Source organism: Chaetodon auriga, chromosome 16 (genome assembly GCF_051107435.1).
Source record: "Chaetodon auriga isolate fChaAug3 chromosome 16, fChaAug3.hap1, whole genome shotgun sequence".
In the NCBI taxonomy this organism is placed as follows: domain Eukaryota; kingdom Metazoa; phylum Chordata; class Actinopteri; order Chaetodontiformes; family Chaetodontidae; genus Chaetodon; species Chaetodon auriga.
This window is the reverse complement of record NC_135089.1, coordinates 5,522,520-5,547,180: the sequence shown is the minus strand read 5'-3', so window position 1 is coordinate 5,547,180 and position 24,661 is coordinate 5,522,520. Positions and strand designations below refer to the sequence as shown.

At 46.1% G+C, this 24,661-nt stretch overlaps 1 protein-coding gene across 2 annotated transcripts in view; it reads left to right on the top strand.

Annotated features, from left to right (window-relative positions):
- Positions 1–24,661, top strand: part of znf385c (zinc finger protein 385C) — a 118,772-nt gene that overhangs the window by 28,968 nt on the left and 65,143 nt on the right. For both annotated transcript variants that reach the window (XM_076753505.1, XM_076753504.1), the window contains exon 2: positions 12,519–12,848. In XM_076753505.1, coding sequence (XP_076609620.1) covers positions 12,521–12,848 — 328 coding nt within the window. In that variant the 5' untranslated portion in view covers positions 12,519–12,520. The remainder of the gene's footprint in view (positions 1–12,518; positions 12,849–24,661) is intronic.

Here is a 24,661-nt window from a genome sequence, read left to right as displayed (position 1 = left end):
TTCTGTCACTGGCGCTAAGACAGTGATGGAGAGGGCCCTTGATCCTAGCTGTTATCCCAAAATACATTAGGAAACAGATACATAACCAACAGTGAATTGTCTGTACAGCCATAAAGAGCATGCAAATTCTGTTTACTGCCAAGTGCTGAATAATTGATACGGTGATAAAACTATTTTCCTACTGGAGTCATTTCGGCGGTTATGGCTGCTGTGGAGGCAACGTCGGAGTGTTTTGTTATTAATAGCCCGGTAATTGTGAGCGGCAACCTGACTGATTCACTTCACTTCCTATGAGAGCAACCGATGACGCCACAGACATTATCGCACGTCGCGCACAATCAGGCGAAAGTGTGCTTTCTCGTACGCGCTCACTTTCTCAGTGGTAAAAGTGTCTGCTACATAATTAGCCTAGTTTAACAGCATTAATAGGTTCCTCGGGGGCTAATATGCGCTGATAGAAATAAGGGGAAGATGTGCCAGCGAAGGGAGGAGGAAGGTCGTGTGTGCTGGTGTGTGGAGGTGTGTGTTGTCAAATCCAGCTGGTGCTCATAGCAATACTTTAATTCATTACACACACGTGCACGCGGCAGAGTTTCTCCTTGGGTGTCTCCTCTGACCCCGGCCTTAACGGGTCCCTTGACTTTCTCACATCAGACAGGAAATTGGCAACATGCGCAAAGACCCCCGTGAGGTTAGTGCGCGATGTGCTAAGTGAATGGAAAGAGGCGATGTTTGGCTGTTCAGAGACAGATCCGGTCACAGTGCAAGCAGGAATGTTCAAGACGTTTGGCTGACAGAGGTCAAAGGTCAGGGTGCTTGTCTTGTGCGACAGTGTGCAGTTTGTTGACGTCACAGAGCGTCTGGTGTGTTAGCTATGCATGCATGTGTGTTGCTGTAATTGCTTTATCAATCACGGCACAACCACAGCGTGTCCCAGACGTGTCGGGTTTGTCTGCGCTAAAACGTTGCATGTGATCAAGACACCACACAGGTCTCTGAAAGCTGATTTACGGCTGTGAATGTGTGAACGTGTCTCGCTTTCGCTCTTGTGCTCTCACCGTGCGTATGGCCCTTTTTTGGAGGAAGGAGTCTTTCCTGTCAGAGCCTCACTCAGAGAGTTAACAAAGCCGACGCACTTCCTCATCAAAGACTTGCCGTGGATGGTGCTCAGATTACAGGAGCGTGCCCGGTGCCGTTCACCATATACCCTCACTCCCACCGCTCCTCATCTCCGCCTGTATTTCAGAGTCTCTGCAGGGGCAGCGAAGTGCAGCCTCGCTCTGATTGCCGCTCTGACGCTGTCGATCGCAGCGAGGATGCCACAGTAGGAGCACGGGCTCAACCACTCGCTCACATACGACCTGATTATAACCTCTGCCATACATATGCAGCAGAAGCCCGGGGAAGCTTGTGCAAGATGTGTGAATCCTACTTTTGATGGCACGGTTGTGTTTTTGCATAAAATGCCTCAGCTGTGTTGAACAATGGCCGTGCTACTCTCTATGATGGAGATCTGAAATTTCAGTGGGCTCCTTTAAGTTAAGCATTTCTTTGCTAAGAACAAATGGCTTCAATCCGCAAAGCCTTCTCCAGCTTGTACAAATTTGTAGCTGCCAGCAGCTCATTCTTCACACTTGAACTCTAATAGATCCCCTTGCTAAGGACTTGTTGACAAAAAGATCTGGATTAGGTAAAGCTAGATTAGACCGAATTAGATTATTGGATTAGATGAAATCAGAGATGCAGACATGGCAAAGCCTCATGATCAAAGAGCTGTAAAGACGAGCGTTATTGTGAGACAGCTGCGGCGGTGCGAGGGCAGGGACGTGCATATGTTGGCGTGTCTTTGTGGTGGGTGAGATGCATGGTGATATACAGTAGTGTGTGCCGTGGGAGCTCTGTGGCAGTGGCCAGTGTTAATGTGTTTATAGGTCCAACTGAATTGAACTCAGCAGGGACTGCATGCGTCACTACCTTTTATGCGCCGCGTCAGTCTTTTTACGGCATTGTTCTCCTTTCACCTGATGTTCTCTCCTCTGCCTACACTGCAAAAAGGCAATTCAAGAAGTGCATGTCTTATTTTAGCATGATTAAACCTTATTTTTCCCATTAAAGGTTAGTAATCCTTCCAACCTTTTAGACAGACAGGTGGTAATAATGCTGCATTTCTTTCCTTCCTGTTAAAGGCTCATTCCTCTAAGATCACTGCATATGTAATGTAATTGACTTGAAGCAGATCTTAAAACAAGAGTGAGCAAGCCCTATTTTAAGAGGACACAACTTATTTTTTTTTTCAGCTCAACTGTTAAATACGCCCGTGTCAGGGGGAAAAACACAATTCCAGCTACAATAATTGGTGCATTGGAGACCTGCATGGAGCAATGTGATGGAGGTGTGGGGAAGAGTGTGAATCCATGTTTGTTACAGCTTCTTACTGAAGCTCCTCACTGTCAGGTGGAAAGACACAGCTATTTATTTATTTATTTATTTATTTATTTATGCTAGTTTTAAGGTTGGACAGTGTTCAGTTCTGCAGTTTCGTTCAGCTCTATGTGGCCATTTTAGTCTCTTTTGGCTCATTGTTTTGGTTTTCAGGCCTACAGCTCTGCTCCTTCAACCCAGTTTTTGGCAAGTGAAGGCAGCTATTAGCAAAAAATCTCTAGCAACAGGCTGTGCACCTCCTGCACAGCACCAAACACACAAAGTTAGCAGATAGCTTGTTGACATAGTGGAGCATTTAGCAGCTAAACGTTGTTTCAGCAGTTGGTGGTGGAACTAAAAGAAGTTTGAATGCTGGACTTAAATTCATCAGGTGACTGAAAAATGGCTCCAAATGGATGCTAACGTTTCTCTGTGGATGAAATGCAGCTTTAACTCATCTTTGTTACCCTGCTCTCAGATTTTTTTATTGGATTCTAGGGCTTGCTTTGGATTACACAATATTTTTCTTGCATGTAGAGTTGCAGTGTACATGCACCATATGTCAAACCCACTCTCTTTATCATTCGTCTTATGCCACTTTCAGTCACTGCACTCAGCTTCCCGCCATCTATATATATATTGCCTCCTCTCTAGCAATTTCTTTTTTTCTTCTTTGTGTGTGCCTGTGAGTAGCATGGCAACATAAATAACGAGTACTCCAAGTTCTGGGCAGATAATCCTTCCTCTTGTCGGAGCTGGCACTGGGAGTGCGATGGGGACTGATGGATGCAGGGGCAGCTTATTGGCAAGGACAACTTGCATGCCAGCATCAACACCATAGCTGATCCCTGGATAATACGGTTGGATACTCACTCCTAGATACCACAACACACGCGCGCACACACACTGATAGCCATGTGCAGCTGAACCACACTCGCCTACCCACATGCTGAAACAGCATTTCAGCAGCAGCAGCAGTGCTCTTCATCTCCCTTTACTGGGACAGCTCTGCCTTTGGTTTTTCCTCTGAGACCACCTCCTGCAGTGCTGATGATGTGTGTGTCCGATTGTCTGTGGGAACGTGCATATGTTCAGTTTTATGTCGTGTGTCTCATTTCAGAACCGCAGCTCCTCCGTGTTCCCCATTTTGCCTCCCTTCTCGTAAAACTTGGGTGCCAGATGCCTTGAGTCGAAGTTTGCGGAGTTGATGTTTGCGTGCTTGTTGCATAAATACCTCCCTTGCTAAATTACATTTGTTTACAATGGAGCAGGCAATTTGTCAGTGTGTCTAACCGCATGTGAGGGAGACCGACTCAGCTCTCTGTGTCTAATGAATCGCCTCCTACAGAGCTAATGTCATTAAGGACAGGTAGCGATGAGGCTAATGCAATCAAATCCTCGCAGTAATTACGACTCTCCCCAGCCGGGCCCTGATACGCCACGCCGCTGAAAAGAAGCGGCTCATTAGGAGTGTTTGTAAGCAGCACCGGCACCAACGAAGGCGCCTCCTCCCTTGAAGGTGTCATCAGGTAGATCCAGTGAGTGGAAAACAGAGGAACACAAGATGTGTTGAATCTGGCAGCTCAAAATCGAGTGGACGTTTTTGGCTTTTTAATTGGGCAGGACACATGAGAGAAACAGCGTCAGCGTCACGGTGGAAGTCATTCTGAAATGCGTGTTTACAGTATGGAGGAGGCGGGAGTGAGGAGGCGACCGTGTGCTGCTTCTGATTTGCTAAGACTAAACAGGTCGGCAGGTCTCATGCAGGATGTTTGTTGCACAGGTGTGGCCTCTGCGTTTCTTGATAATGAATAACAGAGTTAAACAGAATACAAGGACAGACATCTTTTCAATTAGCAGTTAAAATTATGTAAGTGAAAATATCTAAACACTAATACAGGTTTGATGACACTGTTGCTGATATTTGTTAATAATTAAGTTGATGCAGGTGAATTTTTTTGTCCTGCAGATGCTCCATAACTCAAAGTGTAAATAAGCAATATAAAAGTTATGACAAATGCAGTTCACAGCTTGTTTCTGCTGCCCCCAAGTGGCCAAAAAAAAAAAAAAATCAGTTATTGCAGGTTTTAAAAGTTCACCTTCCTGAATCGATCCCAAGCTGCATACTTCAAACAATGCTTTGGAAATAATTTTCAAACTGTAGCATCTTAAGCCTTTAAGGTGAGGCTGCCGCCAGCGTTTGGACTGTGAAAGCATCACAGTGACAGTTTTAAACCCGCTGTGACAGATTTAAAGCCGAGCGCTGACTTGTGCAGTGATGTGTTGCTGGAAAAGACGAACATGGCTGTAATGCTGCCATGACAGCAGGGGCCCTTAACTTTCTCTCCCTCTCTTTGCCAGCTGAGGTGTCTGAATGTGTTTAGGTCGCTCTAAGTAGCGTGCGGTCAAAACATGGTGGATTCCTCGGTTATGTATGGCTTATAAGAAGCTGTGTGAGGTAACGTCTGCTGTCTCTTAGTCAGAGAGGCAGACCAGAGGCGGTTGTTAGCCACAGATGCCAGCTGATTCACTGTGGCGTACTTTTATTTGAAGAGTTACAATCATCTACCCACTTTAAAACATATCTGTGGAACAACATGTTTACATGGAGGGAGGAGTGTGCTTGCCTCCGTGCGATGATACTGCATGCCGTGCACGCAGGAATGCGCAAGTAGAAAGGGAAGTTCTTTAAGAAGCCGCTTTCAGTGCTCAATCTCAGCGGTATGAAAGAGTGGCGCCGCACCTGTGCCCATCTTCCATCCCTCTTCCTCGTCTCTTCTGTCCTGAAGGCAATCTGTTTCCTCCCATCTCCATCAGTCATGCTATCCAGGCTACAGCCGCCTCTGTTGTCTGCAGAGTGCACGCAATACCTGTTTGTCACACAAGCCGTGTAGGAAAATTACATGGTTTCGTCACCGGCGCGTGGGAGCCTGGATGGCTTCTGCAGATAACTATTGGAGCATATACGACAATAATTGCATTGGTGTTTGGAGAAGGAGATGAGTTGATAGAGGCACATCAGTCTTACTTAGCCTGTCTTTTTTTTTTTTTTTTTTAAATATATGCAGGATTAGAGTCTCTTATCTAACAGAAAAACATCTATCTACTCTCCCTGCAAAATCTATGTCCAGTCAGCTCTGAATTAATCCCATTTCTCAGACGTCTCACAGAGCTCACAGCATCTGTATCTCGAGATTGATGGAGCCGACTGTAAATTCATGCTTCAAATCAAAGTTCATGTAAACACTTTGGTCTGGGGTGGTAGCCTGACATATTCTGGCATGATTTACAGTAAAAGCGAGTGAAGAGGAAGCCAGTGCAAGTCAGTCCTAATAATTCTTAGTGATTCTATGAGCCATGCATGTTTAAGCCAGCGGTGGCAAATGTCCTTGACGCTATTTCTGAATCTGGTCATCCAAATATCTCGGCATATGCCAAACACCACTGGCAGCAGCTCGGCCAGCAGATGCCTCTTGGGATAAAGACAGCCACCCATTAAGATATTAATTGGTTTTATTCCTGGCTGGGAACGAATTAGACTCGTCTTTCAGATGTTACCGTTGCTTTGACCAAAGCTCACGACTGCCACGAGTCTGTGTCTGAAGTTTGTGGAGCAGGCAGATGCTAACAGGAGGTTAAAAGCACCGGCCAAAGCAGTCTGTAAAATAAACACCTCTTAGATAAGCCGTTTGCCATCCAAAATGTTTTCCCTGCAGAACGGGGGAACGAAGGTTTTATGTCTTCATCTGTGTGTGTGTGTGTGTGGGCAGCTGGTTGACTGTGCATTGTGTGTGTATGTTGTGACTGTGGCTGAGCCATGTCTAAGTATATCTAGTGTTGTATGGAACCTCTCCCAGTGTCTGCGGTTACTCCTGTTGGGCCGTTCCCCAGTTGAGTTTGTGGTAAAATGTGAACAAGGCAAATATGAGCCTGTTTTCCTGCACGGGCTATCTTTAGCACGCCTGAGGCAGACGGATGTTTGGATAGTAGTGCAAAAACTGGACTGGTCTTTTTTTTGTGGTTGGAAGATGAATAGGGCCGCACTGGATGGAGTCCTGCTATTCAGTGCGGAGGCTGTGCGCCTTTTTTGCAAGTTGTCGAACCTGGTTTTTGGGAAGTCCACTGAAATATGGAATCTAATAAGAAGATCGTAGAGGCAGGACACACAGGTCTTTGTGAGATGTTGAAGAAGGCAACAGCCCAAGAAAAAGAAATGAATGAAAACTCACCACGCAAAGAAATCCTTGATCAAATGCCCCTGTGACTGGAATGTTGGTGTTTTTTACATGCGAGCTAATTATGTGCAGCCCATTTTTTCTTGTCATTATCGTAATCAAACGGTGCTCAGCTATAGTGGAATCTGTCGCAGACGGCGGATTAGATATATGCCAATTAAATAGTTATTAAAGTTCATTAACAGATACATATATTGCACCTTTTTTGATTTTGCCAAACAGCAATACGCGTACGCTCCCGTGCAGATGAGCAGATGTTTCTCCTCGTGCGTTTATAGATGTGCTGTTGAATAACTCGCACACTACATCTATAAGGCTCCATTCATACAATCCTTTCAACGCCGTTCAATCAAGTACCACTTCAGCTTAAATGCTGAGCAGTTTTTTTTTTTTTTTTTTTTTTTTTACAGTTTCAAAAAAGCGATTAAACTGCACTCCAGAGAAAACATAGCCGGAAGATTGCCTGTTCACTGTGCCTGAGTGTATCACTTCTATTCTGCAATTTCATTCTTCTTTGTTACATCAAAAGAGGGTTTTCAATTCAGTGCCATTCATCCAGGGCAGTATACATGTAAAGGCTATCGACCATGTGCTTATGAAGGCACACGGTCCATAGCAGCACATGGAAAATATGAAAAATATTTCATCCTTGGCATGCATGCTTGCACAAGCAGCCACATAAATATGCAACTGTGTATGTGCTTACACACAACCACGTTCAAAGAGCGACCGAGTCTGTCTTTCACACAATTTGAGACCATCCGGCACACATTAATAGCTGTTCCCAGGAGGCTGCATGTTGGAGATGTGGAAATATACGAGTCTGAGAACAAGTGAAGAAGTGAGGGATGAAGAGCAAAGACAAACAGACTGTGTGCGAGAGAGAGGGAGATAAGGGACCGTTTGCAGACTGCGTGCACAGCCTAGCTGGAGTCAGCTGACCTCGGACACCGTCTCTGTGCTGGAGCTCGAAAATGTTCAACCTAAATGTGTTCATCTTCTATCAGATACGAACAACAAATAAGATCTCCATCTAAACCGAACAGTGTCGTGTACGTTTAGACTCTCAGTTACAGCCATGCCAGCAGCAGCTCGAGGGTCCTTGGCCAGACATTTGGTCTGTTGATCCAATACTTCTGAAGCAGAGGAGGAGGAACTTTGCTTACTTCTAAGGTGCCCCCCTAAAATAAATAAGAAACTCCAGCAACACCTGTCATATAAAGAACCATTTGATGTGATGTTGATGTTTTGACCTCTTCAGATCCAAGACTTTGGTCCAGGGTGAAAACGTTGGAGGGATTAACACGAAAACATACCTGAAACACTAATGACTGACTCATCTTGTTAGTGCAGATTCTATCATCCAACATAAAATAGACAGCACACAGTCACACAATGATGAATTTAACACTTGATTCTAATTGGCACTGAATATTTAGAACGACACGGCACCACACAATATGCGCTTTCCCAAACTGCAGTGAGCATTTAAGCAATCTTCATTAGCTAATCTGTTAGCTCCAAACAGGCCAAAGTGATCCTTTGAATTCTTCAGCTTTGCATGTGTTTCCCATCGACGTATTCGATGGAACAGATATGCATCTTCAGACGCTGCATGTGTAATTGGTGTGCAGGTTTGTTTACTTGTTACATACAGTAAACTGGCCTTTCTTTATTAGTCAGGTTCTTTAATCCTCTCTTTTCTGCTCTGAATTCATGCTTTTTTATCTTTTCTAATACCCTCTGTCCAATGCGTGTACTAACCTGCACAGGCGTACACATGCACGAACATATGCAACACAGCCCCACTGATAGGATCAGTCTGATGCTGTATAAATTTCCCCTGGTGAAACATTTTTTTTTTTTTTTTTTTACTAGGACATACTGACACACACTCATGCACAAGCAAACACACGCACACAAGTAAACACACACACACTGAGCAGTTGCCCTCCCTATACGCTACCAAAGAACTGCTGCAAACAGAGATTAGAGAAAACGCATCAATTTATGTGCCACTGCTTTTTATTTACTGTCGGGCTCGGGGTGACGGGGACTGCAAACACTCGGGCGCAGCTTTCGACTCCCGGCCCGCCGCACAGCAGTCGATGCCTCTTTTTCAATAAGCGCAGTACTGATTCCTGTATAATTACACTCATTAGAGAGCCACAGCCTGGACTTTACATAATCAACACTGATACGCTGGACACAAAGACGTGGAACTTCAAAGGCCTCAGCCCGCTCTGTAGTTGCAGTCACGACAATACAGCGGTGATGACAATAATGATACTTTGATAATGGCAATTATACAAGCGCCTTTGTGCTCCCTTCACCAATCTCTCGCTTTCCCGTATTCCCGCTCCGCCGCTCTGCCATCACTGACCTGACGTGGTGAGCTGCCCTGAGCTCTGGTTGATTGTCAGGAAAATTTGGATCCTCAGCCGCCTGATACGTGTCAGAGAGGGATAGAGAATATCCTCGCCTGCAGTCATATTGCTTACATCCCTCACTGTCAAATCCGCTTAATGGTGAGGAATGCTAACTATTGACTGGAGTCTTAGTCTGGAGTCTTTTCCGCTCACTACCTTTTCCTTCCTGCGCGCGCGTGTGTTTATCTCCTCGGAGGCAGTGTACACAGAATATGTATGTGTGTCCTGGCTGCTGCTCTGCTTGTTCGCTTGATTGGATTTCATTTTTGTTGATTGTGTTTGTTTGGATTGCTGAGGTCAGTCCATGTGCTCTGGGCAGCAGGGGATGAATTCAGTCAAGTCTAAATGCCTCTGTTCATTTGTGCATGTTTGCTGAACTGCTTACTCCTTGTTTACAGAATCTGAGGGCGACTGTGCCCGTAACTGTACCGAGGCGCGTGCACACGTGAGGGTTGTGCACATGTGCTTGCGTCCCACTGACTTGCCCGTTGGGCTGCACTTGTTGTCAGTGTCCCCCTCTCATCAGTGTGATTTAGGAGCTGCTAACGTGCCTGCAGTGTTTGCTCTGGTCCATCTGGAGGCCAGTCTCTGCCTGCACCGGGAACAACCGACGCCCCGATGCCAACCGTGCCCACAGTGGATGGGTGGGGGTGCTCATCGCGGTGGGCCAGTGGTTAGAGCTGGTTTGAGCTGGGGAGAAGTGCGAAAGTATTTCAGGATCAGTGAGCGGCAGACACAAGATCATAAATAGAGTTTTTATTGCCGAGCCGGTATGCTGGGTGAGCCCGGGCCTTTCAGCGAGATCACAGCTGTGATTGATGGTTCCCATGTGCCGAGGGAGGAGGTGTAGGCGGAGGGGCACATCAGACAGCGGAAACAGCGGACATGGCAAGGCTGGCAGAGCCTCCTGCCCTCCCTCACATCCCCCAGGGTTACCCCCTGACAATCTCCTGCCCTGCATCAGTCTACAGATCTCTGTGTGTAGACACAGCGTGGACTCTTGTCTCACACAGCCTCTACCTCAAGCTGCAAGAGTCTTTAAAGTCTCTGAAGGCTATTCATGTATTTTTTCACAACATTTATTGCAATTGAAGTTGCAAAAACACCTTTAGGCATTATAAGACTCCAAAATGTCACCTAATCTCCTTCATCAGGGTTGTGTGGGTGCAGTTTGATCACATTTGATTGGATGTGATCCACCTTTTTTTAAGTGAGGTCCACCCCCTTCAAAAAAACAGAAAAAACTAAATTTGAAATAATAAAAATGGCTTCAACTTTTGGTGTCAGACCCCATGACTCATTGCAACAAACTGATTCAGAAAACATGAACAAAATTGTACCAGAATGAACCCCAGAAAGCCCAGGTAACACACAGGTTAAAACACTTGTGCCACTGTTTTCCTGTAGCTCTATAACAAGGCCACTCACATTCAAAATGCAGATGGCGTAGCGGGTAAAAATACTTTCCGCTCTGTACTCTGCCCAGTTTTTGTGTCATGTTGCATAAATATCCAGAGAATCTCCAAGGTAAGCTTTAGAAATGTGCAAAAACAGAAACCGCTGTTAGCATCCAAAGCTAAATGTGCTGTTTTAACGATGAGAGGAAGAAAGACTGAAGCTTATCACAAAATGGCAAAATGAGGTTCGGACCTGCATTTGTAGGCTGGACACTGGACCTGCTTTGACCTCGAGATCGTCTGTTATATGTGACTGCATAAAGAAATGCCTCTTCATGCTAGCTTGTGACGAACTCTGTATGTTGTGTTCTCATTGATGGTTTTGTTTTTACAACCATGCTAATTTGGGGCGGCTAGCGGCGTAGTTTGGCAGGAGTGTGAGGAGGTTGCGTGGTTGAGGACCACAGAGATTTTCTTCATTCGGTGCCAGAGAGCAGCATTGCTCAAAGCTTTTGAGAAAACATCTGATGGAGCCTCTTGAGTGCTCCCAGATTGGCAACGTGAATAGCTGCTTTCATGGAGGCTGCTTGCCCTAATGTGTTTTTCAAGGAGTGTGTGTGTATGTGTGTGTGTGTGTGTGTGTGTGTGTGTGTGTGTGTGTGTGTGTGTGCGCCTTTCATGCATGCAGGTATGTATGCATCATAGCCTCCACTTTGGCCTTTGTGTGTGTGTGTGTGTGTGTGTGTGTGTGTGTGTGTGTGTGTGTGTGTGTGTGTATGTGTTTGAACGATTTGGGTGTTTACGTAAATAACTCGAGGCGGAGGCAAAAAGCCAGCAGCAGAAATGCACAGCTGGGTGTATTTGAGGGACTTTTTCCGGTGGTGATGTCTCAATCCTTCGCAGAGCTACTGTAGACTTACCTTTTCATTTATTTATAGAGACAGTAGCTGCATATGAAACAAACGGCTCCTCTCTCTGACTGTGTATCCTGGGAAGGCTTCCTCTCTGACCATAAAGCCCTCCATGGAAAAACTGAGGTGCTCAAGCAGCTGCCTTTTTTTTCTTTGACAGAAATGTCACTTTGCCTGTTTGTCTCTTTCAATATGTCTGTCCTGCTTTCTTGTTAACCAACAACATCCAGGTCAGCCAGAGCACACGTCTCTACAGGTAGATGGAGACGTGTGCAGGTTAGGCTCCCACATACTTCTATATCTACTACAGTAGCTGTTGTTTCTGGAATTCAGCCGTTCTAATTTGAACCTTAATGTCAGCAAACGTCATCAGAGCTGTTTCATAAGCCCCAGACTCCAGGTTGTTTTTCTGTTTGCCGATCCGATCCAGGCACCGCTTGGCTGAGATCCTCCACAGAGGCACACTGCTGCAGCATTTTGGCTTGCAGGCGTGCACAGACAGCAAGCAGGCATGGAGTCATCACAAGTGAGGCTGCCCGACAGAGGGGCCTCGCCGGTCCTCAGAGAGCCACACTGCAGCACTCTGTCTCCCCCAAGTGGTGCGTCATTGCACCCCAGGACCACGGCCGCTTGGACCTCTCTCTGTACGGTGTGATCATGTGCACGTTCGTGCCCAGTCTGCCTTTTGTTCTCTGATGTCTTCATGAGTGTGCGTGCACAGAGCAGGTGTCACGTTGTTTGGAGGGTGCTGACAAGCATGACTTACATCAGACAAGAACAGGGTCGGATTCCACACTCCTCCAAAGCTTTGGGAATCGGGTAGTTTTGCCTGCGTGTTCTCTGCAGCTATCAGGTTTTAACAGGCTGGCTTTGTACGCTGGGTGATCCGGGTCTGGCCAGACACTGATACCTCCATCTACAGGAGGCAGGACACACGGCCTCACTGCTGCGCTGCACATGCTAACACTTCATCCATCAGACGGGTGTAGTCTGAAAAAACATTTGTGCATGAAGTGCTCTGACACCTGAGTTGAAACGCGAACCCCTAAGCGAGACCGGCCTTTCATCCTGTTCACTATGTAGTCCTTCCTCTTGAATTTATCCCGTCCTCTTCTTCTGTCACAGGTATGAAACGTCCGTTCAGCCCGTCAGCTCTGCCGAGCGCAGAGCTGGACAGGAGGGGGTTCGGCGCCGGGCTGGGAGCACAGGTGGACGGCGAGCCTTGCTGCGAAGCCCAGGATGAGGGTGCAGTACTGGACGAGCAGTCACCAGGGGGCACCCTGCCCTCTGCACTCCACAGACCCAAAAGGGAGAGAAAGCAGCGGAGCTACACGTTGTGTGAGGTCTGCAACATCCAACTCAACTCACCGGCACAGGCCCAGATCCACTACAATGGCAAATCCCACCAGAAGAGGCTCAAGCAGATCAGCAATGGCAAGATGCCAAGTAACACAGGTAGGCACCGCTTTGTTTACAGTGGCAACATCAGATATGAGTGCTGAGCACTGGCTCAAGTGCTCCGCCGCTGGATTTTGTAACCCTGTTTAGCACAAGAGGGCCATGCACATTAACAGAATCCCACACACTGTTCACAGTCCTCTGTCACCAGCCTCTGTGTGCCAAACCCCCCTACTTGTATTCAATAGAAGTTAAACAAATTGGATTCTATTTGCTGAAATGTGTCCAGACAGAGCCTTGGGCTGAGGACACACACACACACACACACACACACTCACGCACACATACTCACATACACACACAAGTGGAGCAGAGCTGAGTGAAGTCAGCGAGTGAGAAGCTAATTAAGTGCTGGTTGTGTTTGATGGTTGTGTTCCTGGGAGTGATATGGCTGGAGTTAAGTTGGACATTTTGTCAGTCTAGTCACAGCCTCGATTAGGATTCCGCTCCGGGGGGGCGGGGGTGGGGGATTCAGGCTCTCAGTTAAGTTTGACTCGTTCACACTCCTGCTCTTTCTTCAGCCTTTGCCAGGATGGATGGATGGATGCGAACACACACGGCATACGCTTAAACACACACACAAGTATGAAAGTATGCAGGCAGGCAGTGAGCTCCCATACCCATTAAAGCAAAGAAATAAATAGGAATAACAATTTGAAAACCCGGTTCAAGCTCAAATTGCCGTGTGAGGAGAGGCAGGTTGACTGAGGGGTCACATGCGAGCTGAATCTTGACACTGAGAAACATGGTGATTGTGTCTGAGCACAGCAGGTTTCCGAGCTGGAAGACGTCTGTCTGAGTTAACCATGGCCTTCATCTGCCCTCCAGAAACACACACTGTCAACAGCCAACAGGGCCTCGCAGATAATTTAGTGCGTCTCCGGCAGCTTTTAGACAAACAAGTCTGAAAATGATCATCTCAACGGTAGATCCACGTGGTTGGGGAAGTCTGTGTGGAGTCAATAAACCTTTGAGCAAGGCAGTGCGATAGGAAGGGCCGCTTGTAAAACCCCTTGCAGCAGTGCTGATGCAGATGATTATTTTAATGGCTGAAGTGATCAGAGCATCATCCTCTGAGCTCAAGGTTCTTCTCATCCTTTGAAAAGTAATGGATGACTTGTTTGGATAACAATGTTTGATATTTTTCAGTGTTTGTAGGGTGACGCAGTTTATTTAAATCATGCTTTACTGTCTCTTGTTTGCTTTGCTATAGAAGGAAGAGCTGGTTGTACCAGCCTGTTTTATTGTTTTTACTTATCCCTTTTCTCAGTGCTTTATGTCAGTTTCATTGTCCTTCCCATTATAGTCGAATGAAAGGTGCCTTCAACCGTCATACCTGTCGTGGAAAGCCAAATGCGAGGTTTTTGATTCTTTTCTTTTAAATGTTTTATGACACTGAGCAGTTTAAAGCCAAGGGTGGTGATCATCGGTGGCTCTCTTTGTGTCTGTGTCCTTGGAAGAGATGGATGGGATGTTGCTGTCCTCACACCGTCCTCTTACTGGAAGGAAATCGTGAATTTCAGCGAGCGAGAACGCTGTAATTCATTGTGCTTAAGGGTTAGGGTTAGGGTTAACGAAACGAGGAATTCTATGTGTAAATCAAATGGAGACTATTTGACTGAGAGGGACTGTAAATATGTCCACAAAAAGCCCTCCAGTGCCCCTCAGACGTTTGTTTCAAATGGGCTGAAATGATTCAATAGACACAAAGCTCTTTCGTAAATTCGAGAATGACTCATTTTAATATGCATGCAGTTTCTCAGGAAATTGGCATAATTGTCAATTGTGACAACTGAGTGAAAATTAAACAGAGACAATGAAGGCTACACGTGGTGGACCTGCATCCGCACCAACCCAGTGAGACTGATCAGTAAAGACCAGAAGCGAAGCCAGAATGAAAAGTTCGGCTGTGCCTCGGGAAGCATGGATGTGCCCGCAGCTGAAGCGCAGGGTGACGTAGCATAGCACCGTCATGTTAGCTCTGCTCGGAGTGCAGAGAGGGAGGTGGAGGGCGCAGAGCCTGTGCATGGGCTGAGAGACAGACGGACGGACGGACGGACGGACCTGAAACGCTCTGCAGCCGTTGTGCAGTCGGTTCATTTAATCACACAGAAGTTTATGGAACAGTAATGACAGTGCAGCCTTTAAACACAATGATGACATCTGGAAATATATGGACCCCATATTAATGACTGTTAAAGAAGATCAACAGCAACCAACATACAGCTTTTCACCGACATGCATCACTTTGACAATAATGTTTAGAGGCCTTCATCTCCTGCCTGTGATTCTTCCTGTGATTGCTTAATTCAGGGTTTTGTTATTGACTTATTTTTCCATTTTATTTAGTCAGAAGTCTGCCTGAGTATGAAGTATTGATTTAATTCTGGAGTTCTGCGCAGTAACTGAGGGATTTGTTAGGCAGCCGTTATGACAGTCAATCAAATTTCTGCTTTATTTTAGTTGTGCTTCATCTGACAATAGACGCACAAACAATGTGTCAACAACAACACATGTCTCTATTGAAGCGGAGAGTTAACAATCACAGAGGAGAGGAGCAAGTCGTCAGCGCCGATTGTTAAAAGTGTAAATGCAGCATTTTGTTGTTTGCAAAAAGAGGAGATAAAAGAGGACATTTAAACATTTTTTGTCAATGTGAGCAGCAAAACTTTTCCACGTTTGTCGTGAAAATGCTGGCGTTGGTGGAAAACTTTCAGCTTTTAACATTGTTTTCAGATTTATCTCTTTAAGTGTGGCCCTGGCCTGAGATCAGCACATAAGAACGCCGCTTATTCCGGCCTGAAAATTGAGTTTTAGCATTCACACACAAAGTGCTTAGGTCCTGCTTTTTGGTGAGGACTTCTTCACCCGTAACCCACCGATGAGTCTGAACAGATAAACATGGATCCTTATGGTTTTATGAGTGCATGCGCAGATATGTGTTATATGTGCATGTGTGTCTGCATGCGAGGTACAAGAATATTTATCCATTCATTCGCACGCACACACACACACACACACACACACACACCCACACACACACTCACTCTCCACAGCATTTAAGGCCCTGGCACTGTTGGATCTAATCGGCCCTTATCAGCGGCTGTTTGCCTGATTCAGCGGGTTCAGTCTGCAGCAGAGGCAGCCGGTGAGATGGAGCTGTCCAACTGGCTGCTCAGCCTAGCCTTCAGTGATTTCACTGATTTCATGCAGTGCCCCTCTTTCTTTATTCCACAAACAAAAGACTACAGACTGACCGCAGCAGGTCAAAGCAAAGCAAAACAAAGCTTCCCCAGTTGTGCGGCTTTTTATCAGATTCGTAGTAGAAGCTGGCGATAAAATGCTCGGCTTTATTTGTGTCTCCCTGATTTCTTTTTGGACTGCAGACTGTTCCTTTCCTGTGCCGAGCGCACACGCCCGTCAGCCGGCAGCTCGCCGTAGATTCCAGCCTCTGCTGTGTGTTCAAGTGCAACTCGTGTTTTATCATTCCGCCTTTGTCGTCGGCCTGATGTGTCGGGTTGCTTGGGTGCAGCAGACCGGCAAGAATGGAATAAGCTTAATAAATCCTGTAATATACCAGAAACTCCGTCGTACATCCAGGCTGCATGTTGTTGAAACTCCCTGTTTTGGTACACTGCTGCAGGTGATGCAGACTGCATGTATAAAAGTTTGTGTGTGTGTGTGTGTGTGTGTGGCGCAGGGAATGCTGAACTGTTGTGCTGTGCAGATTCTCTCTGACATGCAGTCACAATCACACAGCCTTATCTCTGCTCACCTTCTGCTGACTCCCTCAGGCAGCCAGCCCTGCCGTGTCCTCGGCTCCACGCAGCCTCTCTGCCGGGCCCGTGTACGTGTGTGCGCGTCCCGCATGTCTGCTCCAGATATTTTTAGAGTTTCTTAAATGCTGCAGAATCTGTAGCTTGTGCCGCGGAAACATAAATACGCGCTTCGGTTCAGCTGTTTCTGTGTCAGCCCACATATGTACAGTAAAGCATCCGTGCCTGGTATGGATGTTTATGGGTTTATAGATCCCATGAATAAAGAACAGAACATCTTTTTTCTCTTGAATCAACGTGCTCCTGTGTGTGTGTGCGTGTGTGCGCGCCTGTGTGTGTGTGTTACTCCCAGCGAATCGTCTCCATGTCGGCGTGTGTTTCCCTCCCTCTCTGCTTCACTGAGCTGACAGTGGGTTCAGGCTCTTTTTCCCTCTCTCTCCTGTCTCCCCTCCTTCGTCTCCCTCTTCTTCCTCATCTCTCCCTCCTTCTGGCGTGGATGCTGGACATGTGGCGCAGCCATCCCTACTGCAAGAGCAACGTGCCAGTGATTAAGTGATTTCACTCTGTTATCGTGGGGAATAATATGCAGAGAGGCTTGCTGACAGATCTGGATGGAGAGAAGGAGTCCAGATGTTTGAGCTGGGCTGTTAATTTTTGCAGTTTGTGCCCATTTATATCTTAATGTTTCATAACGAGTGGGATTAAAAATTCACTGTGAACGGTGGCCTGCTTGTTTTTACACAGGCGTGTTAAGATTGAGGTGGTAATGATTTATCGATGTTAAAAACCACGCCGCTCCTTTAAGGGAACGCTCAAGGTTTGGCCAAAAATCTGGCAGAAGTTAAGTGTTTACCATCGAGCAGGCTGACGCAAATAGGCCTCCAGAAGGCAGAATAAACCAATTTAAGAAAAAACAAAACAAATCGACGAGATATTTTTTACCTTGTCATCGTTCTTTTATGGCTGCTAATGCTGGCTATATTTCATCCTGTCGAACAAGAAAAACAATCCCGATGCTTGCAATATTTCAACGCCATAGATGTTGTTTAAATCCAGAGCGAAAGCCAGTTTTGGGTGGATATTTTACAGATCTCATTGTATTTGCGCCTCACGCGTTTGCATCACTTGCGTATTTTCCTCATTAATTAAAAAAAAAAAAGAAAAGCCTTTCAGCTCGAGTGCACCAGATTTTCCCATTCAGCCTTTCTACATCATCATTAGATTCAATACAGGGAGAAAATCCAGGTGATATGTGTGAACTTCAGAGCAGAAATTAGGCCCAGATGCTGTTTCTTCTCGTTATTTCATTGTTTGTCTCTCGAGGAATGTCTCGCCCTCGCAGCAGGATCTGTGTCATATGTGTGAAGCTCCAGCGCCTCCAAACATGTGCATGGAGAGATGTATGTTTACTGTACACCTTCAAAGAGCTTCTGCTGTGTCTGCGCTCAGGCTTTCAAATTCCCATCCTGCCTTTCTCGTCCTTAGGTCTGATTGTTGTTCAGTGTTGTTGTAAGCGTTACATTTACATCCCCACAGATTGTACGCTCGGCACATTTAGTTGACACAAGCTGCCGGCAGGAGTTCTGTACATTGCTCAAGGACAGCGAGCAGAAAGACAAAATAAAAAAAAATGTCTGTTCTTTTTCTAAACAGACAGCTGTGTTTTTAAGTCTTTTGGGGCCAGTCCAAGTTAAGTCAATCAAAGCAAGTCTAAGTCTCGTGTCTTATCAAAAGAAGCCTCAAAGTCAAGTACGCAGAATCATCTTCATGAGACCTGAAAGCCCGTCACGTGTTTGAATGCTGCCATTTGAACATTTGCCGTCAAGGTTTTGTTTAAAGTATTTACTGCATCGCTTGACATCAAGTGCCTCCAACACAAAGGCCTAATAATTAACCATTCAAAGTGTCTGGCTGCTTCTTTTCGCCGAGTTTTGTTCTTCCCTTGTGCCGTGTTCAAGGTAGCGTTTTGACCAAGTCTTGAGATCAAATTTGTTTAGTCTGACTTTAAGCCACATTTCATGTCTGCAGCTCTGGTTGTTCCTGCAACTGCTGTAGTGATTATGAAATTGTAGCTCATTCTTGTGATGTATCGCAGCATCTGATCTTTTTTTTTTTTAAATTAAAAGACACTCTGTAAACATCAGGCAACTCAAACACCCAACCTCACTGTTTGTTAGTGTGCGTGTGTTAGCTAGTAGGCACATGTGTGTTGGTGCATGTGAGCATGAAACACCATTTGCTTCCTCTCTCCTGCAGTGCTGCCGCTCTAGGCGGAGATGTTGTGAGGCCTCCTCCAACCAACCAGTGAGCAGCAAAGAGTCCAGTCCTCCCAGGGAGCCTTAATCCCTTATAATTAGCATTTTTATTCATTTTTGGCCAAGGACATGCAGCCAGATAAACCAAAATAAGGAGACGGACAATTAAAACAAACCTCGCCCCTGACAGAAACGCCTCGTGCACGTGCGCTCACACACTTGCTCGCGCTCATACACACTTGCCCGCTACTATAAATAACCCTTCAGAGCAGATGATCAAATGATGATGGACGGGTGTGGAGAGAGAGAGGGAAGGGCAAAGGGATGGAGAGTGGACAGCAGCCTGGCCTGATACGACCCAGCAGAGGATCTGTGACGCTAACAGCCCGACAGCACGCTGCTTGCCTGCATGTGGTTGTTTGTATTTTCCGTCGTGTTAGTCTTCCTCAGCTTTGTAAGAAGGCAGAAATGTGTCATGAGCGGATGTTTTTTTTTTTTTTTTTCTTCTGAGAGGCGGAGAGGAGGAGAGAGAGAGAATTTGCATTTGTTTTTTTCCTTCATGGTCCTCCATATCTCATTTTCCTTTGATTTGTGCTGTGCGTGTGTGTTGGTGTATGTTTGTGCAATGTGAGCCTCCTCTTCATGGTTCTCTCCTCTTCATCACGGTCCCTGTCTGACTCCATCTCTCTGGCTCTGTTTTAATAAAGCGTGAGGAATTGGATTAAAGGCAAGGATTTTCTGCTTGAGTGCATTTGCGCATCTGCGTTTTATTTTTGTGCTGCTCGCCGTTTTCCTGTTTTTATTTTTTTACCCCAGCAGAGTGAAATGACTCCTCCCGCTCCACGCCTTCGGACATACAGTACATGCACGTACGCTGACTGTGTGCGCCGTCAGGGCAGCGGCCTTCTTCGTACATCAAGTGTTGCCTTGCCTGGCTGATGGTTGTCGGCTATGTCTAATTCCAGAAAACACCTCCTTTTTATGTAATTTGACAAACATTAAAATCTCCACAAACAGGAGTAAATAATCAAAAGCATGCTTTAAATGAATAAGAACATGTACAGTAAACATACAGCTAATTGCGTTGATCTGTTTTATGTCTGCATGAGTTAACCAAACTCCCAAATCATCCCAAAAAACCCTTTCTCCCCCTCAGTGTCCTTTCTTGCTGTTGGCAGTTGTGCTCCTGAAATGCAATATGGCTGCGGAGTCCTGCGCTTTGTTCCCACCCCTCCACCTCGGATCCCCTCGCTCGCCGTCCTCCCCTCTCCCCCCTCTCTGCTTCGCCCCGGGGTGCGCCCCACTGTGTGACGGCAGTTCAAACTCTGGAAAAAGGTCAGCGGGCATGCCGGGTCGTCACACAGGGCCTAGTGGAGCGAGAAACATGAGAAGCGGCGCTTATAAGGCCACGGGGAGAGGGCCACATCTCTCAGAAATCATCCGACGTCTGTGTTTACCCGGGCTCTGACAGGTCGACCGGCTCCGTCTGCGGAGAAGGCCAAACGAATCTCACTGTGAGCCCTTATCTGGCTCGTCTGATACACAAACCCATATTGCCGCGGCTGCCGCAGACATATCTGCTAAATGAATTGAACTGTTTGCCAGTTTGCTAAATGTCAGAAAATATCAGTCAGTTTCAACAGTATTTTGTTAGTTTGGTCACCGAGCGCGACCCGCTCATCCTCACTCGCTTTCGCCCTCATTGCCACCTTTTTGGGTCTCAGCCTGAGTTTCACTCATGTGGCTCTTTCTTTGTTGTGTCCGTGCTTGTGTACGTGGAGTCATGGAGAACGTGTTATTTTCCTGCTCCTCCAACACGCTGATCAGTGGATATATCGTACATCTGATACAGAAACAGCAAAAGGACAATGTGACCTGATGAGCCTCTCTCACACTCTCTTTCTCTTTTGACCAGTTTCACCCTCCTCTCCCAGTGGCTCATTGCAAAAAGGCCCATGAAAGGCTTCTTTCTAGGCAGAGAAGAGTCCTTTTAACCCCCCTCCCTCTCCTCCACCTCAGCCATCCTCTGAGCCCCATCATTACAGGCCTTTAGAAGGGCAAAATTACAGCAGAGTGACTTATTACCAGCTGCATCCAGGGACAGGATGGAGGTTAGAGAGAGGGAAAAGGTAGGCAGGAAAACAGGGGAGACAGAGAGTGGTGAAACAGATGAGGCAGACCAACAAGGAAGATGGAGGCTCTAAGATGGGAAGAATCGCATCGGTGGGGCTGAGATGGAGAGAAGGGGCAAAGATTGGAAGGGAGATTGAGAGGCTGGCTTGAATAGAGGGTGGATGGTGTGAGAGAGGGCGAGAAGCAGACGTGGACAAACACTGTCATTTACCGAAAGGGGCAGAGCTGTCTGCTAATGGACACATGATATATGGCCCCTTAAAGTTTGCTCACAGTTCCCAAAGTTCACACATACCTCCCATCCTTCACACCCAGTGCCTCGCCAACGGAAGCGGCACTCTCTGGGATGCCAGAACCAGCTCTGCGGAGGGTCAGTGACTTTCTCTCTGCCAGCATTGGGATGTTCAGGCATAATAGTCTGGAATTTGATGTAATCTCATGAGAGCCCTCGTATCACATCCAATGAGATGAATCAGCGGCAAAGTAGTGTGGCAGCGTTGGAGCGTTTGCTAGTGTGGACCTCCAGAGACCCTCGCCGTGTCGTACACGAAACTGAAGTAGACAAGCTTTAGTAAACACATGTAAACTAGGTGGAACGGGAAGAGAGAGTGCGAGTGGGAGGAGGGCGCGTATGGTGCACTAACAAACAGAAATAGACGTCTCGCTGGCGTAGATGACAGTGGCTTTTCGCAAACACACTCTCATCCTCACATCCCTGTGCCTTAATTTCACACTGACAAACAAACACGTTTTTTTTTTTTTTACAACTATGTTTGTACAAAACTCGAACTAAATCAAATGACAACACGTAATTAACTTAAAGTGTTAACACTTGTACGCAGCAGGATACACAGGAATGCAATGGGGAAGCCAAATGCATGAACTGGAAACTAAACCACTTTTCTGCTCATTTCTAGTCTGACAGAAAGACTTTTTTGTTATATTATAGGAAATATTAGTAGTATAGATTCAAGAACTTTATTGACATTTTGCAAGCACAACAGAATTGCAATTGCATCAACCTCTAATGATGCATTTGTACCTAAGACACACATATGTACAATGAATAAATAAGACAGGAGTGCATGCCAACATCAATAAGAGCAGCATTTAAAGTTTTTTATTGGTAAGGGGAGGAAAAAGAAAGAAAAAGAAATTTTCCACTCAGCAGGCTGGAGGGGCACGTCCTCGTGCAGCAGCTGGCAGGCTGAGCCCCTGCAGGGGAATGACAAACTTGCACTGTAGCCTACATGTCATGGAAGGACAGCATGCTGTCAGTGGTTTTAAAGAGTGAGGACCACATCAGCATCTAACTGGACCGAAGTGATGTTTGCAGGTACAATTATGTGCTGTTAATGAGCCATCCGGCCTGCAAACTGATATTAGCAGTGTACTCTGTCCTGATGAATGTTTGTTTGTAATTTAGATTATAGAGACTGAAGCAGAGAAGCTAATCTGGCCTATAGAACCACTTTAACCAACTATAGTTTACAATGAAATGAGTTGATTTGCTGCAACAAGTTCTACATAGACAGAGAACTAACTGTATTCCAACAAATTAATGCAAAGAGAGCGCCGTCATTAAACCAAAGTAGGAATTTCTTCCCTTTTTCTCAAAGGAGAACAGAACTTGTGATTTACCGAGCAGATATGCACGATGTAGCAGGATAAGAAAAAAAAAAACATGCCATTTTATTTCTGTTGGACTTTAACAACACAACTATGAGGGAAAATTTGAATTAATTAAAATAAATTAAAGCAGTGAAGTCAATTTTTATCGAGTCCCGAATCGCAAATTTGTCTCAGAAGGTTTCACAATCTCCTCGACATAAAGCGCCCGTTCAGATAAGGAAACGAGAAACCATTCAAGTGGAAAAATGGCACAGAATGAAATTAAAACAGGCAAAAATGAAAGATAAGGAATGTCGTGTTGGTGCGGTTACAGCATAATTTGTTCCAAATTTAGTGAGTAAGTGAACCAATCAAAAGCACAGGGGAGAAAGAGTGAGCTGTAACGATGGGGATCTACTGCACAGGTGTTTCTCAGGATGGGACTGAACTTGTGTGTCAGCTTTCATCGCCACCACACTTGTGATCTTACCTTCTGTACTGTAGGTATGCCAGTTCTTAGAGGTTTTATGCAAATACTCCCAGTTCCCTGGTGAGCACGGCCAAAAGAGACAGCTACACCTCCTCCGGACTCTCACACACAAACATGCAAACACGCACACACTTATGCACACACACACACACACACACACACAGTGCCATTTAGAGAGCGAGCGAGGCAACTCATGGATGATTTTCATTGTTATTCATGTATTAATTTATTCGCTCATGGCAGACGTGAAACAGGGCTGTAATATGCAGATGTGGGTTTGTTTCTCGATGGGAATTTTCCGGTCCACTGCCTCTAGCTGCCACTAATAATAAAGACAGGCAAGGAAGGTGGAGGAGGAAAGGGGGAGGGGGAGATGGCGAGAGAGAGGGAGAGAGAGAGAGAGGGGGAGAAATGTGAGTTAGAGAGGGGAAGGTTGGAGTTGTCAGGATGCCTCCAGTCATACACAAGCTCTCAAACAAATCCCCCACTCCCTTCTCTCCACACACACTCACACACACACATACACACTGACACACACTGACACACACATGCAGGCAGTGACCAGGTGTGATCTAGCTGTGAATTATTTTGTCCTTGACATGAAGGTGAGCATGTAGACTTGTCCTCTCTCCATTGTTGACAAGACGCCTGAGCAGCTGCAGGCTGTTGCTCCTCTGTCTTTGCATCAGCTGCAGAAGCTGCTTTTAAACCGGCCACGTAAACGCAACGGCACGCCAAGAGACGAGGCGAACACTTTTTTTTTCTTTTTTCTTTTTTCTTTTTAACCTGCTGCCAGCGGGACGATTAAAACTCAAGACGTGGCTTAAAAAACAGCCAACTGCTTTCACCCCTCATCAACGTCGGCCTTTATTTCTCAGCCCGCACAGAAAACAAATGTCTCTGTCATGCAGCTGCTGAAAAGCTAATGCATTTTTATATGGCGCTTTATTGAAATGCTCGCCGTGAGTATTTGCAGGCTTGCTAAGAAAATAAGCAGTCGAACAAACTGACTGTGTCACTGCCCGAGACATAAATAGCCAATGACTGTAAGGCGCCCTGCAGGCAATTGGCTGTGAGACATGTTGTCTTCTGCGTGTGTTGTTGTGGCGTTGCACTGGAGTTGGTTCCTGCGGGAGGGTCATAGGCGTGGAACATCGCCACGCCGGAGGAGTAATGATGTCAAAGACAGGACGCTAACAGGCAGCGAAGGATTCACTCTATTTTCTCTTCCTCGCTGCATTTCTAAGAGACATTAACCCCCTCCTGTCGGCGTGATTGAGTGGTGGAAAGGCAGATAGACGAGAGGAAGGGGAAAGAGGAAGAGTTCATATATGGAGAGGGATGAGAGTCAAAGCCAATCACACGGAGGTATAACTCAGCTGTTGAGCTGTTTAGAATAAGAAAGGAAGGTATGAGACATGAAAGAGGTGGAGAGGCATGTGAGAAGAAAATGCCTTAACTGTCAGCTATAAAAAATGCTCTCAAAAGTATTACTTTATTAAAAACTTCTCTGCAATACTATGAAAATAAACCGATAATACTGTC